The sequence below is a fragment of the Bipolaris oryzae genome (assembly GCF_000523455.1).
Source record: "Bipolaris oryzae ATCC 44560 unplaced genomic scaffold scaffold_72, whole genome shotgun sequence".
In the NCBI taxonomy this organism is placed as follows: Eukaryota; Fungi; Ascomycota; class Dothideomycetes; order Pleosporales; family Pleosporaceae; genus Bipolaris; species Bipolaris oryzae.
In genome coordinates this window covers 71,071-86,875 of record NW_006911348.1, presented here as the reverse complement: position 1 = coordinate 86,875, position 15,805 = coordinate 71,071, and the positions used below count along the sequence as shown (strand labels likewise).

Here is a 15,805-nt window from a genome sequence, read left to right as displayed (position 1 = left end):
TTAGAAAAGATTTAAGCGGGTGGGGTGGGTATAAGGCGGAGAAGCAGGGACTGGCGGACTATATATCGATGAAGGAGGGGTATGGCAGAAGTTCAGTTAGGGAGGTTGCTCGGGCTTTTGAGCGATGCGGCGGCAGTAAAGAGGGCTTAACTAAATGTACGTCGTTAGCTTCTTGTTTTTGTCCACATATAAAGTTGAAAATAATGGATAGAAATGTCATCGCTTTGTCTTTACTGCAGGATAATAATCTTAATCGCTGCAGTACAGTTAAAAGTGATGATACCCCTCTGCCCGTACATTCGAACTCTGTACTCAAGAAATATGAGAGCGGGTTATAGAACGTAGGATAGAAAAGGTATTTGCTCTTGCGACTCTGTGTGCCACTGTGCTTATAGGAGAAGCATGAGGATAGAGCGGGAAAGTCGCAATGAATGTGGAGATGGGGAGGGAGATAGCGAAAAGCTAGACGTACCTGGGAATGACTCCGGTGATGTGCGTCGCTGGAGCCCAATCATTGCTGTATTTGCCAGCACCTTTGGTTTACAACCAAGCCTTTGCTGGCCATCGCCGTGGAGCCATGTCTTGGGCCAGAGATAGGCGCTCTTGTTGCTCAGCCTTTGGTGGTAGTCAGTAAGCTTACGGTGGTTTTATCTCCAAGTCACGTGTGGGATAGACTTACAGGACTCAGGGTACTCCACCACTGGTAGAAGTTTCGTTCCCGCTCCCTAGCAGCTTCCATGTCAACATGAGCCCGAAGATATACATGAAACTCGTAATGGTAAGCGTCCATATGTCGCTGGACGATGGCGAGGTCCGAAGTGCCGTCCTCCATTAAGGAAGTGATGATGCGTGCTCTCTCGGCGAGGCTGGCAAAGATTCTATCGGCGTCTTCCCGGAGTTCTCTTGCCAATCCCATTGGTATGATGCGAAATGGCGGTGGAGGGGAATCAGGGCGAGGTGAAGAGGGTGTACCACTTGGAGGAGGTGGAGGATTCCTCGTAAGTGGAGGTGGAGCAGCCCGTGATGGCTGCAAGTTGCCTCGACGACCAACAGGACGGCCTGTTCCTCGAATGTTGGAATGGTTAGTGGGCATTTGGATAGGAATTTTTTATAAAGTTTGTGTGTTAGGTGTATTGTTTGGTGTCAATATCAAGGTATATTGCACCAGTGCGCAAGGTGCGTTTGCTCCAGAGCCGGCGACCACCACGCAACGCCCCACTTTTCAGGTCACTGTCTGACTACTCACTATAAAAACCCCCTCACTCACTTTCTATGAGCTCTCCTACACTCAAATCCAACCCTCTGTGAGGCTCAACAATGGCACTCTATCCCCCTCTTTCTCCCATACCAAGCTGAGTTTACCCCTTACCATCTCTCTCCCACATCAACACCGCGTCCGATGATGATTGTCTTTACGACAGTTGTAGTTATTGACTTATCCATGATAACGATACTTTTGTATCACGAGCACTCGACTGAGGACAGCTCACTGACTCATAGATACACCAGGCGCCTCTTCTGTACATGACTGACGCCCTGCAGGTTTGCCAGGTCTCTGAGAGACATACAAACTCAAACATTGACTGAGGAATATCACCAAAACAACAATCAATACCCCGCATGGTAACATCAAGCTGAGTCTTCCTTTACTCCCCTCACTGCTTACACATGGGAGCGGCCTATCAGCATTCTGTGATGAACGGATAAATTGTAGTTTTCAACGCAGACTTCAAATGAAGATAACATTGCTTCTTCTGAGAGTGCTATAAGTGAGGTTTACTCACTTATTTGCTTTGCTTACTCGCTTTCATTTTTCTCCTTTCAGTCACTGACACACTCCAGGTTTCCTCAGCCAATCTCGAATCACGACAGCTGTCGCGCAGCAGCGATACTTATCGCTAGGATATATGTGAGATTCTGACGCAAATCTTTGTTCTTTGTGTTTGGCTATCTGATTAAGCAGAGATATGGTATTTCAATTACCGCCGTCTCCAAGAACAGTGGCCTAGATCAATATCCCATCTCGAAACGAAGGCGACATGCTCTCACGTTATGGCCTCCGAGAAAAGCATGGGTACATTCATACATAGATCAATGGTAATGTGTTTTCTACTCTACTTTTCAGCGCTACGACTTATCGCGTGTGGAGATTTGCGTGAGTGTGCGTACAATTTGACAAACAAGCGCGCTGAGAGCTCAGCTGAATACTGCAACAAAAGAGTGAACAGCATAGGTGGACACAAATGGAAGCGGCAAGAGATATAAGCAGTACAATATTTTGCGCTCTGCGCTTAGGTGTTATGATTTTTAGACCCGATCTATACCCTAATTCGCTCGCTGTAAAGAAAATAAGCTTACGGTCGTGCCGGTATGCGCTGTTGAGAAACCTATACACATCCCAGTATCGCCTCTCTGGCATGGGGCTCAAGGAGGTGACCTATCTATGCTAATCAAAAGCTCCACTGTTTCTATCACAGCCTTTGTACCTATGCCAGCCGTCCTGCATCTGCTCGAACATTCGTGCCGAGAGTTGCGCCAGCCATGTGGGTTGACAGCATCATGGCATCAAGCTTCAGCCTCATACTGAACATTTTTTTTCCTCTAGATACGCCTGTTTCCTTGTATCCTAAACTCCTGGGCTTATGCATTGTATTCGTGCAGAGTATGCGTGGGTGTAGCGCTCGATATTTCATTTTATCCATCATGATCGTCGAAGTCGGTTGGGGGGCGTGGGCTCGCAAAGAAGGGTTACGGTTGATATTCAGGTCTCTCTACAGTATCGCTCTGTCCGTATTATCAGAAACAAACAGAAGAACTCAAAAAGGGGTGTGCTGCTGATGGGAATGCCGTAACAACCAGTAAACAGAGAGGGTGTGAAAAGGTAGCTGACCTGGAAACCCGTAAGGCTAATGAAACACCAGAAGCAGATATCGAATAGGATCCCAAAAACCTCAACACAAGGAATTTTGGACTTTGATACTTGTTGCCTGATTGCAGCGCTGGGAGTCGTACCTTGTAGTACTGCTACCACCGCAGCAAGCTGTGCCAAGACCTGGCATCAAAGCCTCACCAGTCCGCCTTCTATACAGACAGAGATCAAACTATCACAATATCAAAGGTACAACACAGTATCAGAAGTACTCTGAGTGAATACAAGATGGCTGCTAAGCATAGGTGAGTACTGATCAATACAGGGTACTCAAGTGTCTCAACTTGAAACTCTGGAAGTCAGCCTATACAAGCGCGTATTCGCACCGCTACTACAAAAGACTCCCCTGTTCTCTTCTTCATTCGAAAAAGGAGACTTAGGAGCAGAGGTCCATCTTAAAGTAGTTTTCTGCCCGATGCATGCTACCGCGAAGCTGGTTGTGGCATTACTAAGAAGCATCCTTCTGACTAAGGTTTGTTTCCATAGTAATACCGGTATATCAAGAGACACTTCAAGCTGCAAGATCTAACAGAGGCCTAGGAAAAGCCTCAATAGGCGTACTTTCCCGATACCATGAAAGAAACTCATGGCCCCGAGCCTGTCCCGCGATTACTTCTCGATCGAGCCGCGGACGATACACTGCCAGCGACCTATCAGGCGACATATGACAACCACATAAAGATTCAGATGTCAAAATGAATCAGAGGAAGCCCTGTCAGCGGCATGGCATAGGAAACTTGGAGGAAGCGATTGCGACGAGTCGGCTGATGTCACTGCATGTTTGAGCAAGCATGAGGACGTGTAAGCATAATAGAACTGCATGGACAAGCAGCTGATGGCATGTGCTAGAACCAAGAAATTCGTGCGCCCGAGGGCATGTCGTCATTCTGCGACAGCAAGCATGGTTGGCACCAGGGAAAGCATCCTACTGGAGTGTAGTAACGCAACCAAGGCGAGCGCAAAGATACAACGAGCAGGGCTAGTCTTTCTGGCATAAGGGTATACCAAAAAACAGTGTGGGGCCACTGTATTTGGCAAACCAAAAGACGGTGCTATTGCGCGCAATAGCAAAAGAGATACCTCCCCGCTGTGTAATCCAAGTTAGGCATTTGGCGATGAAGGGGCATGCGAGAGATGGAAATCCAAACTGGGGATCGAGAAAGAAACTGCGAAGGGCAAGAAAGAAAAGTATTTCCTCAAATCGTGTGTGTGTGCACACACACACAAGAAAAGATGCAAAGCTGACGAGAACGTAGGGAGATATGGGTATCTCTTCTTCCAGACCAACCGCGCTCCATCTTCCCCATAATTACTACCACGCTCTTATAGACCCCCTACATCTCTCCTCGTCCACCTTTCGATCCGCATCTTACCGCCCTTCGACCCGCCATCTGCCCTGATACAGCCAAAACCTACACGGCGCGGACCCAGCGGCTCCTTTCCACCCCACATCACAACATACAAAAGAGCAATCTCAGGGCCTGCAAGAGGATAAGAATGTCTGTAGTTATGATACTAGCAAAGTCCCTTGTGCTGGGATCGCTGAAGGGTAGAAGGCGTGGATCTGAACGCTTTTCGGAGTTGATGTAAGGAGAGACCGGGACATTCCTTTGAGGGGGCTAAGATGCGGGAACGACAAATAGATTTGGGGAGAATACTGGGTGTTCAGAAAGAAGGAGGCAGCGACAGAAGAGGATAGGAGGGGGTAGTGACGGGAAAGGGGATTTACGGCATTGAAGGACAGGGGAACGGGCCATACAAGGGGGATAGGGTCAGAGGAAATAGGCAGATGGAAACAGATTGGAGAAGGAGGAGACTGATACAGAGAAGGAGTCTCGCCTGCAGAAAGACAGAGTTGGTATGCAGGATCATATGTGACTTGGGTGCGGTTTTTTTGGCTTACCTTTGCACGAGGGCAAGAGCTTTCATCTGTTGAATTCATTGGTTTGACCCGTGCTGTAATATTTAGTTACTCTGAACGTTAGTGTCCCTATGGGTAGCTATAGAAGTTTCTGTGTATCTGCTAGAAGCCTTTGCCACGACTTCCTTCTATGGCTTTTAGTGTACATTAGTTGCATGACCTTACCTCATCACTGAGACCACATATAGGCTTCCTACGGGACGAACACTATGCCGTCACAGGCGTCTGCATTAATGGTGCCTTGTTCGAAAAGCATGATAACAGAATGGGTGTGGCTGCTGTGATTTCAACGAGCCGCATATACATCAGCTTGCGAACTCATACAGAGTACAGCCCTGTCGTAAGTACAAGGAGCCGCTCTAACAGCATATAGCTGCTATTAATTGATACTGTTTGACAAAGTTCAGGCCAAACATACTTTTACCTCTGTGTCTACTTCAGCAAGAGGAAGTTGCCTCTTTCTTGTACTGGCGACATGTCTGGAATCATATTATCATGATGGTAGCTGCATAATAAGCATCAGGAATCTTGTACGAGCGCTAGCTTTAAGTGTCGACTGGAAAACAGAATCATATCATGCGTATGAAAGTTAGAGACTGTTCTGGAAGTCTCTTAGGCTTTTCAGTTCAAATGTTCATCGGGATGTGAGAATTATATCTCGGTTCCTGATTGTCGCAATGTATCGGCGCTATGGCTTCTGACAGACGCGAAGATGAGCCTTCCGCATCACATCTCACTGTAGAGCACGCAGGAGCAACTCTTTCGTCGCTGGTAACTGACATGAGAGACAAGACCATCTTGCACTCACATCAGCCCTGTCTGTGACACGTGGCCAAGTATCTGAACAGCAGAGTTGGTCTTGCACTCCTCCTAAAGCATCACTGTTCCTGCGAACAAAGAGCGTTGGACAGGCCTCACAGGCCGTCTTGTGATGAATATGGCGTTTCTGGCACGACTGCCTGGCCAAGTGCTTCTCTTTCCGCTAGGAGGGCCCGTAACTTTGACAGTCACTCTCGGCACCATCTTCTCGTTCTCATGACAAGAGCACTATTGTAAGGCGCTCTCTCAGTCGTGATGGCCCGTGCGACATAAGAGGTTATCCATGAGGGTAAAACTTGTTTGCCGCCCTGTCTTCCGACCTCCAACAAAACCGTCAGGCCTCGTACAACTGTCCATGTATCGATCTTCCCTTTATCTCTGATACTACTAAGACGAAATTGCACTCCCGATACCGCTATGATGAAGCTCGTGGGTTTGCCGCGAAGGGGACAACCGATGGGGAGCATCATCACCACCCGTTCGGAATTACACAGACATGCTGCAGCCTTCCGTGAACTCGCAGATGCCTTCTATAAGAGGGAATTGACGAACAAGGCATCTACGACTGCGGTTGCATCAGCCGTAGCCGTCTGCATATATATCGGGGTCGCACGATGAAGGCAGACCGATGACCCAGGTCCACGCACACTCTGGTCTCGAACGACGGCGGCATACTTGCGACATCTAAGTGGGTAAGAGATTGCCTCTGAGAGATCGCCAGCATGAGTGTTGATACCTCCCCTACTGCAACTGGCGAGATGCAACCTTAAACGATATCTCAGCTTGGACAGCTACTACTCCAGAATCGCTTCGTGGCCAAGAGCGATCCAGTATGAAGAAACAGCGTAGCTCGGAATTTCTGGCCGGCGATGACAAGTACAGTGATGCCTAATGGCGATGCTTCTCGCCAACAACACCGCATCCATTGAGAATGGCGCAACGACTACTGCGCCCTCAACATGCCCAAATTGACGAGACCAACGGAATGAGGCTCTGCTCATAACCGTCGGGGAAAAGCCTGGAAACAGATAACGGAAGCAAGACAAATTCCGTGTTTGAGCGGAGATCCCCACACGCCAGACGTCAATCCAGGTGGCTGGTTATCGGCAAACACCTTTGCGAGTATTTTGCGCGTTTTGCCCTACCACGATGTTGACAGATTGCACAGGACAGAGCGAAATTTTCCTGCAGATTCCCCATACCCGCAAGCGCCGCTATACGAGATCCAGTCGACCGCCGACAACAATACATATCCAATATTGGGCCCCCGGCTAGTCATAAAGCCATGCCAATCTCAAGTGTTCCGTCTAGATCATTTTGAACTTTACGGCACATGTTATCCGGGTCGACAGAGCAACTCACGCAGAGACCAAAGTAGATGCTAAACCGGGCCTCCGCGTCGGCGGTGTAAACAATTTGAGGACCCTCACAATGACTTCGCTAATGGGACCACTCCTATGATCCCCCACGTCTAGGCCACAGCGCGAAACAATGGTCTGTGTGCCTTGCTGACGTAGAAGCAATACCACCTTTGCAGAGACCAGATGTCGCCAGTACCCCCGGTTGCCGAGAACTAGCCGCCAGTAGAGTCGCAAAAGCGTTTTCAAGCCGATATCAAGTTAGTGCTGAATTCCGGTTGAGAAGCTTATAAGAAAGAGATGTATCGGCGTGAATCCAGAACCGCGCGCGTGACGCAAGCAGCAAGTTGGTCCATGCGGATACCTTTGGCGGAAAGTATAGGTTGAGCAAGTGTCGTCCATGGATGCAGAACAAGGACAGAATCTTGAGCAACAGAATTATGCTGCTAAAGCAGATTGAGGTCCCCCACACGATAAGAAGTTTGGTATTGTCACAACCAGCTGTATAGGTCTGTTGGTCCGGAGCGTGTTCCACATGGTCGACATTGACATCCGACTTTTGGACCTAAGTACGACGATGGACGCCTTCAGTTTAGACAGTTCGACGCAACGCCACACCCGTTCTGATTCAATACTCGGAAAACACCAGATATCGCTTGCACGGGACCAGATTGGTTGACTTTGACGTAAACTCATGGCAGATAGGCCAAAGGCGAACTTCTTCCCAGGGCATCGATTCCGCTTGATCGAACCATTCTCGGAGGCCATATCAATTTTCTCAAACCAACAATCGGGTCGCTGATTTTTGCTAGACGTCATTGAGATGTGCTGAAATCAAAGCACTGGCATCCTTCCGAAGAACCCTGGAGGATAAAGAGACTTACTTCCGGAGTATGTACAGAGCCATCGGATATCCCGCCATCGAGGAACGCGACATGAGCAATTTTCTGCATTGCTGCATGGTAGTACGGGTCAAACTTCTTTCGGAACGATTAAGATCTAACGCCACTATGCCTTAGATTTCCGTCGAAGCGGATGTCGAGGTTGGTTTTAATAACAGAAGTAGGAGTCGAAGCTGACGAGGGCTCTTATTACATGGCGAAATCGCTCGAAGGTTGACACTGCCGTTACTCGGGTCTTCTACGACAAAATATCATACCTAAGGTCCAAAGGCGGAGAAAGAGCTGGATTGTGCTGTCGAGTCATTGAATGGCGCCACTCCTGGGCCGATCGAGCCCTGGATTTGATATTTGATATTTGAATTTGAATCGACTGCAGTCCCGAAGTTCAGCAAGGCATCTCAACTTGATGTGATGGAGCGAAGCATCGTTGTGTGCACACTCGGCGTTACACAATAAGCTAAATAACAGTGTCCCGTACTTCGTCGCGTCAGCACCGCGCATCAACATAATGGAATTCGTCCGGTCGAAGTAATGGACAAATTACAAGTCGAAGGCTGGCTTTGAGTGCATAGAGGTGTGGGAGCGAACCGAGTGCTCTTATAGATGTGTACGACGACAGCGTTATTTTCGAGTGAGAATATGATGTCGACCCTTTCGTATATTCTAAGGTTTTTCAGGATGACTAGCAAGCCAGGCTCAAGAATTAGGTTGCTATCCTTTTGTAGGTTGTGATCCTGGTAGGCGCGGCAACAGTATCGGGAGCGGCCGCTTTGAGTCTTTGATGATGGAGTGTCTAAGGGCAGCGAGAAGGCCATACCTGCCTCGGAAAGGGCTAACCCATTATCCAGCTTTCAGCTTTGAACAAAGCGTCAGTATCACCAGAGCTGCTTGTCCATCAGGTACGGTTTTGTCGACAGTCGCTGCTGGTATTGGAGCGCTCGCGGGTATAACGGAGAGAAAAATGACAATCCATTGGGCCATGCTGACCCTAAAGGAATTGGGCTTCACCTGGTTGAGTCCATCGAAACGCTGGAAGAAAGATTTCCTATGCGCTTTGTTTGTCCGGTTTGAAGAATTTGCCGACAGAGATGGCAAGACTCGAAAATGACACGCTACAGTCATGGTCAATAAGAAACACAAGAAACCTATCGCAGTTGGTTGGTCAGCTTTTGTGCGTGTGCAGTGTCAGGTTTGCTAAAGCTTGAGCACTGGTGGGGTTGCCTCAGAGGGGTTTTGGGAAAAGGAAGCATGCTCAGGCAAGAGCTACCAGCCACACAGAGTCAGCAGTGATGCTGGGAAAGACTTACCAAGTACCGTGGGAGGCTGCTTCTGTGTATGACCTGAGCGCTGAGAGAGGACGCAACAGCCCAAGTCCAACGATCGGAGCCGCTGTGGGAGGGCTTCTGCGAGCTTTAATCTCGACCGCAACATCAGGGCAATCGGAAGACTCCGGTCCTGATAAACGGAAGAGATGCATTGGTCTCCTCACAACTCGTTGGCGGCTAGGTTTTGCTGTGGTGTGAGCAGCGGAGCAGAGGCCCACAGCTGCGGTCTTGAAGGGCTGCCATTGGGACCATTACCAAGCCGAAGATGACCCAAGAGAAGAGATGGAATCGATGAAGAGGACGAAGAGGCCGTTGCAAGGCTTTGGAGAGACGCGCAGATGAATTGTGAAAAGTTGACAACTACGCCTTGTTGGTGGTGGGGCAAGGGTGTGGAAAGTGGTGATAGTCATTTTGGTGTTGCAGCAATGAACTTCAATTGACGCCAACGACCGTGCATTGTTCTGGGTTCACAACGCCACCCTCTACTCACTGCCTACACTACACCATTGAAGCACATGGCTTGTGCCTCCTCCCTCTTCAAAATTGGCTACCCAGAGGCTGTTTCCGCGCCTCAGCATGGTAGGCAGTACCTATGATGTCGTAATACTGAGCTCGAGTCCGCCGGCGATTTCCCCGCAGCGCAATGCCCCCTCCCGTCGCGTCGCAGTACCCGCATCCTCACCTCTGGTACTCTCTCGTCCTGCAAGTCCACTGAGATCAACAACCGGCGCGTCGACGACTAACCCTAGAGCTGTCCCTATCCCTGAGAGTGCACTCAGGGGATTTGCCACCGTTGGCAACCTGGTACGATCCGAACACTTTACAAGCCGGCTAGACGATGACTTTACGGCGATACAAGAAGCGCGATTGCAGAAGGATGCAGTAGATAGTATAGAGAACATCGAAAAGCCTCGCAAGCGGCCTACGAGGAAGTCCATTGCTGCTACAGATGAATCTGAGAAGCCTAAGCCTAAGCCTCGAGCGCGCAAGCAGAAACCCAAGTCAGACAAAGAGATTCTAGACTCAGACGATGAGCTACGACGCCCACAACGGCCTACAAAGTCGCCTTTCTTCAATGACGAACCTTCTGAGTCCGCCACCAAACCCCCAAGTGAGACTACGGATGCGCCGAAACTCACCAAGTCGGGGAAGCCACGCAAGCCGCGGGCTAAGAAACAGAAGGCTGAAGAAGAAGAGGCTGCAGAGTCTGTTGTGAAACCGAAGAGAACGAGAGTCACAAAACCTAAGAAGACGGCCGTGAAGAGCGGCAACGAACAACCCGATGACGTATCCGTTGTCTCTGCGCATTTCCAAACGGGTGTGGACAAGGATGACGGCTCGAGACCAACGTCGGTTCAGAATTCGGTAGAGACAAAAGACAGTTCAGGTGGTCATCCTGCATCTATATGGGATGTACCAGATAGTCCACGGCCTAAGAAGGCCGCTTCACTGAAACAGCGACCACCAACTTCTGTTGCAGAGCCACTGGAGCTCGAACAAGCTCTAGTGCGAAGGCAAGATTGGACGCCTCCTCGTGACACGACCACAACATCGCCAAATGCAGATTCGACAGGAAAGGAAAATATATCGCTAGTACATAATGCTGAGGATAACTTCACAAACATGCTCTCTAACTTTACCTACGCACAATCGCCCTCGGCTCAAACAACTACAAAAACGGGTTGTTTGACTGGAGAGGTGATGGCCACTACAAAAAGAAGACGTATAGAGGTAGGTGCTGTCACTGATTACCAAATCACTATACTGATGTTTGTCTTCAGTTAGTAGAGATACCCGGCAACCAGACCAACTCCCGTGAATCCTCACCCGAGAAAGGCAAAGCTCCCAAGAAAAAACCACGCACCATCACAGACCTTGTGACAGAACAATACGGTCAAAGAGATGAAGAATCTGACTCGAATAATGCATTGGGGAATTTCTTTGAGCCTCGAACATCAACAACCATGATGCCATCGAACGATATAGCTACATCGGTTACCAATTCACCCCAGAAGAAATTACCGCGTAAGCGTAATAGCCCAAAGGTGCCGGCTGAGAAAGGCGAGCCGAAGACAAAGTCGAAGTCTAAGAGAGTATCGGCTAAATCCGCTGCTAAACCCAAGCTCGTCGCCGAAAAGCTGCTCAGCCCTGCCGCTGCAATGTTACGACTTAATCAACAGGATGTGCTTTTTGGAACGTCAAGTCAATTGGCACTGGAAGAATCCCCAACAATGATTCGCCAAATCCAGTTCGCGATCAAGGAGTCAGAACAAGATGCAGATAGGGCTGATAACTATTCCTTTGTCGCGCCTTCAGCATGGTCTAGACTCACCAAGGCCAAGGGCCAGAAAGCCTTATGGGCTGCAAGTACGCGGGATGATGATGGTGGCATGTTAGAGCATATGCAAGATGTGTATATTCCCGAGCCTGACCGAACGCAAGACATCCCACTGTTAATGGATGTCACTCACAACAAGCCTGATGGTGCCCGGAACGACCATGTTGGCCCATCGTCATTTATTGATATTGATGACATACCTCACGACCCTCCTCCACCCATTGCCATCTCGTCTGATGAGCAAACACCTCCTCCTCACTCCCCAAAATCCCTTCGGCTACAGGGTTCGAGAACACAAAATTACGATATAAACGAACTGGATTTCAAAGACATCCATACCTTCGAATCAGAACTACCACCCTCGAATCAGAATGCAGAATCTCAACATACTTTTGTGGACATTGACGACTTTGACTTACCACCTTCGGCGCAGCTGCAGTATAGCCCCGCAACCAAGTTGAGGCCGCCTGCACCTACGTCGAGAACGGGTGATAGATCGCCCAAGAAACGTGGTAGACAGCCAAAGTCACAATCTACTGTTTCTAAAGCCTCTGCGTCTTCCACTCCGATACTGAAGCCATCATCCTCAAAACGTAGGGCGAAGCCGAAGGAGAAGACCGTAGTGCCATCCACTCCGCCCAGTGAACCAAGTCGGTTTATTGATATCGACGAGATTCTTGACTCGGAAGATGACGCCCTCGAAGCATTGTCTCCCACTCCACCGCGGGTCTACAAACATCTCGATGCAGAGCCGTTGCCACTCATATCTCTGTCACCTACTACATCGCCCAGCAAAGCCACCACGGGTACTGGTATCAAATCCAAACATGGCCCATTATCTGATGCAAGCCTAACGCCGGTACACTGCATACCAACCAAGATGCTAGAGTGGATCCATATCAAATCTGACATCTTTGCACAAATCACAGCGCATATCCGCTCGCTACCGCCTACCAAAGATCCTACGAAACCCACGTGGCACGAGAAAATCCTCATGTACGACCCCATTGTCCTCGAAGATTTCACGAGCTATCTCAACGATCGTACCAGCATCCGTGTGTTCAAAAAGGCTACGCAAAAGCAGGTCAAGGCATGGAACCAGCAGCAAAGAGTCAATGGCGAACCCATTCTAGCGGTTGAAAAGGGTGGCGAAGAAGACGTGTTGGCTGTCACAAAAGAACTTGAGGCACTAATGGTTCAAAGTTGGTGTGAGAGTCTAAGTATATGCTGTGTATGGGGCGAAGGACGAGGAAAGAGTGGGGCACGGAAAGGACTCTATTAGACGATACAATCATGATAATGAAATGTTGATGAATGTAACATAGGAATACATATAGTGGTAGCACCTGCCCGAACCACATCCGCTAACCCTCATTAGTCCACGCAGGTGAAAAACACGCATTCTTCTTGTTGTTGTTAAACGTAACCGTCACGCTCCTCCCATCCGCCGGTGGCGTAGAAAAGCTCCTCCGAGCAGAGTCCGACAAACTTATAGACCCGTCGGGGGACTGAGGCCACCAGGTTGACGCCAAACTTGGGTTACGATCCGTCCTCGTATCTGCATCCGTAGCCTCTCCGCTAGATCCAGGAGACATGCGCGGAAATGCAGAGGGCTCATGTGTGGGGTCGAACAGGACAGTAGCCGTTCTAGGCGTTTCGGGCCACCATCCAGACGTCGAACAGAGATTTCTTCCAGTGCCGTGTATGAAATCCGCAGGTCGAGGGTACGACTTTAGATACTCATTCTCTTGTTGAGTACTTTGCTTTACCTGCTCAGTCGCACCTTCATCTCCTTGCACATCTGCGCCTCTGATTGGAAGCTCGTGAACATGCAGAGCCTCTCGCTGCCACTCCTGGCCCGGTAAACCTGGGTGCGGCGAGCGTTGTTTGGGCTGCTCATTGATATCATATCGTTCCGAGTAGCTACCTGTTTTATTCTCGTAGTCTAGCTTCATGACCATTTCGCCGTCTTCGGCTTCAAAGCGCACGCGGACGGGTAGCCAATCTGGTATCGGTTCGCCGGACATGGCTTCGAGGGCTTCGAGGAGGGGTTTTTCTTCAAGGGCAGAAACGCCCCATAGCAAGTGGATTTTGTTGCATTCGTCAACGGCCCAGGTTTTCATGCGTTCGGCTCGGGATATCTCGGCATCGATGTCGGGTTGTATGCCTGGAGAAGCGGAGCGCAGGGCTGAGAGATGACGGATGGTTCGTTGCCATGGTCCGATGGAGATTTGTATTGGCGTATGCATGCGCAATGGTACGAGAGGTAAGTCTTGAGAGACAGAATTGGCCCATCGAAGGGATTTGGCGAGATGCAGTGCGCTATCAACGTCGATGACTCGCAGTCTTTCTGGAGATGGCAGCAATGAGAGAGCCGCTTCTGCGGGGAAATGTCGGTATAGTGTATCGGCAAGGCCACACAATAGGTTCTGTAACATCCAGTATCTTGTGCAAAGAATCATGTTCTGCACAGTATCGAATTCTAGAGTATCTGGCATAAGATCGGCGAACTCTGGCGACGCGGGAATTGGTACGATGGTGATTGCTGTTTGCATTAGCTCAGATACATGTTGCGAGAGATTGATTTGTATTAGCGACTCCATATGCGAGACTGCCGCCGCGAGTGCGCTAGTATCTTTGGGGTTTAGAATTGCCTGTCTGATCAAGCATACTATTTGAGGGCATTGGATGAAAACATGCATAATCGCCATCGATGCTCGTTGTGCTGGTGAAAGCGATATCGGTGCGTTTATGGGCGGTGGATATGTAGCCGACAAGTAGAAATCGTTATAGTAGACCGATCGCCGGCCTGCCAACATGGATTCATTGACCTTTTACATGTTAAAATGCCGACGCTTAAGTAGAAGAAGAAACTCACATCGTCAACATATGTGTTATCAATCAGATTCCAATAGTGCTCGTCATCGACTTCTGAGGCCTTACCCGACTTCATCAGTTCAGCCAGTCCAAAGGCGTGAATGGCATGGTACATAGAATCAATTCCCATGAGAGCCTAGCATGTGTGAGTAGATTGCATCCAAGCATAGCAGTCGCAGTCCCTCACCTCAGCCGCATAGTGCATCTTAGTGGCTAGTAAAAGGTCATACGTAGGCTCAGTACGAGCATTCAGAACAACAAGCTGCAATTCCCTCAAAGCCTTGGCTTTTGTGGCTTTGGCAAGCCTTCGTTTCGAGTGCATTCCATCCCGGTATGCTGCATAGCTATTCAATAAAAACTCTACAGCAAGATCCAGCATCCGATTGTGACCTATACGCGACGGCATGGTTTCAATCCAAGTACCCAGAATGGCAAGCGGCTGTTTTCCAGAAACATCTGGTCCAAGCATATCGATGTAGCGGCTGATCAGTGCGGTTTCCGGAGACGATGGTTGATATGGTACTATAATAGACTCCTTTTCTAGATGCTGAAGGTACGCTTCCAGTGCACGTTGCTGCATACTGGCCTTCTTTTTCGACGGTCTAGGCTTGGACTTAGAGGTTGGTGCTAAGGTCTGAAAGAAGCCTTGCCCATCACCCACTCGTCTTTCGGTGGTGATGCGCAATTCTGAAGATGCTGAAAAAGATGAGACCGCATCGTCCTCAGAAGAACTGAAACTATGTACCACAAACGGAACCCTTGATTTGCCATGTTTTGTTAACTGGTTCGGGTCTTGCACAATGAAAGCTGATGGTCTTCCATATGAGTAGGCACAGGGGCGATCTTTCTTCTTGCATGCACCGCATTTAGGCTTCTCTTCATCGCACTACATATGTATCAGTAAATGTCTATATATAATCAAGTTTTTCACTTTTCACGTCCGGAACCTTCCAGATAGAGGTATACAAGAGAATCTCGTACCTTGACTTTCCGCTGGCGACACGTGTCGCATTTCCCCGTTTGGGTCATTGCGGAGTTTTGAGAAAGATACAACAATCCTTCGAATGGCTATGAAGGTATTATATTCAAGCACTACTCTTGACGACCAACGTTACGGTTTGATAAGCGGAAATCTCCAGATGCTGAAGCCTAAATAAAGCTTAGATCAGATGATAAAAGATCGAACACAAACAACAGTTCAAGGATACTGAGCCAATGCAGGTAGTTCAGACAACTCTTACATTGTATCGAAACTCTCGCATTTGCCTAGGAACTTTGCAAAGAACAAGCGCGGTATACTAACACTGAAATATGACGTCGAGTTGTTGCGACGGAG

The 15,805-nt window shown here is 49.0% G+C and overlaps 3 protein-coding genes across 3 annotated transcripts; 1 reads left to right on the top strand and 2 right to left on the bottom strand.

Annotated features, from left to right (window-relative positions):
- Nucleotides 1-540: 540 nt before the first annotated feature.
- On the bottom strand, nt 541-1,093 carry COCMIDRAFT_5634 (uncharacterized protein; the record flags this gene model as incomplete). Its single annotated transcript, XM_007690139.1, has 2 exons — nt 541-615; nt 680-1,093. 2 exons carry the CDS (start codon nt 1,091-1,093, stop codon nt 541-543), a joined length of 489 nt encoding a protein of 162 aa, XP_007688329.1.
- An 8,737-nt stretch (nt 1,094-9,830) lies between these two features.
- COCMIDRAFT_37104 (uncharacterized protein) lies at nt 9,831-12,874 on the top strand (the record flags this gene model as incomplete). The annotated part of the gene is made up of 2 exons (XM_007690151.1): nt 9,831-10,985; nt 11,036-12,874. 2 exons carry the CDS (start codon nt 9,831-9,833, stop codon nt 12,872-12,874), a joined length of 2,994 nt encoding a protein of 997 aa, XP_007688341.1.
- Nucleotides 12,875-12,956: 82 nt separating this feature from the next.
- On the bottom strand, nt 12,957-15,498 carry COCMIDRAFT_96310 (uncharacterized protein; the record flags this gene model as incomplete). The annotated part of the gene is made up of 4 exons (XM_007690167.1): nt 12,957-14,423; nt 14,471-14,605; nt 14,657-15,355; nt 15,451-15,498. The coding sequence occupies 4 exons, from the start codon at nt 15,496-15,498 to the stop codon at nt 12,957-12,959; spliced, it is 2,349 nt and encodes a 782-aa protein (XP_007688357.1).
- Nucleotides 15,499-15,805: the final 307 nt, after the last annotated feature.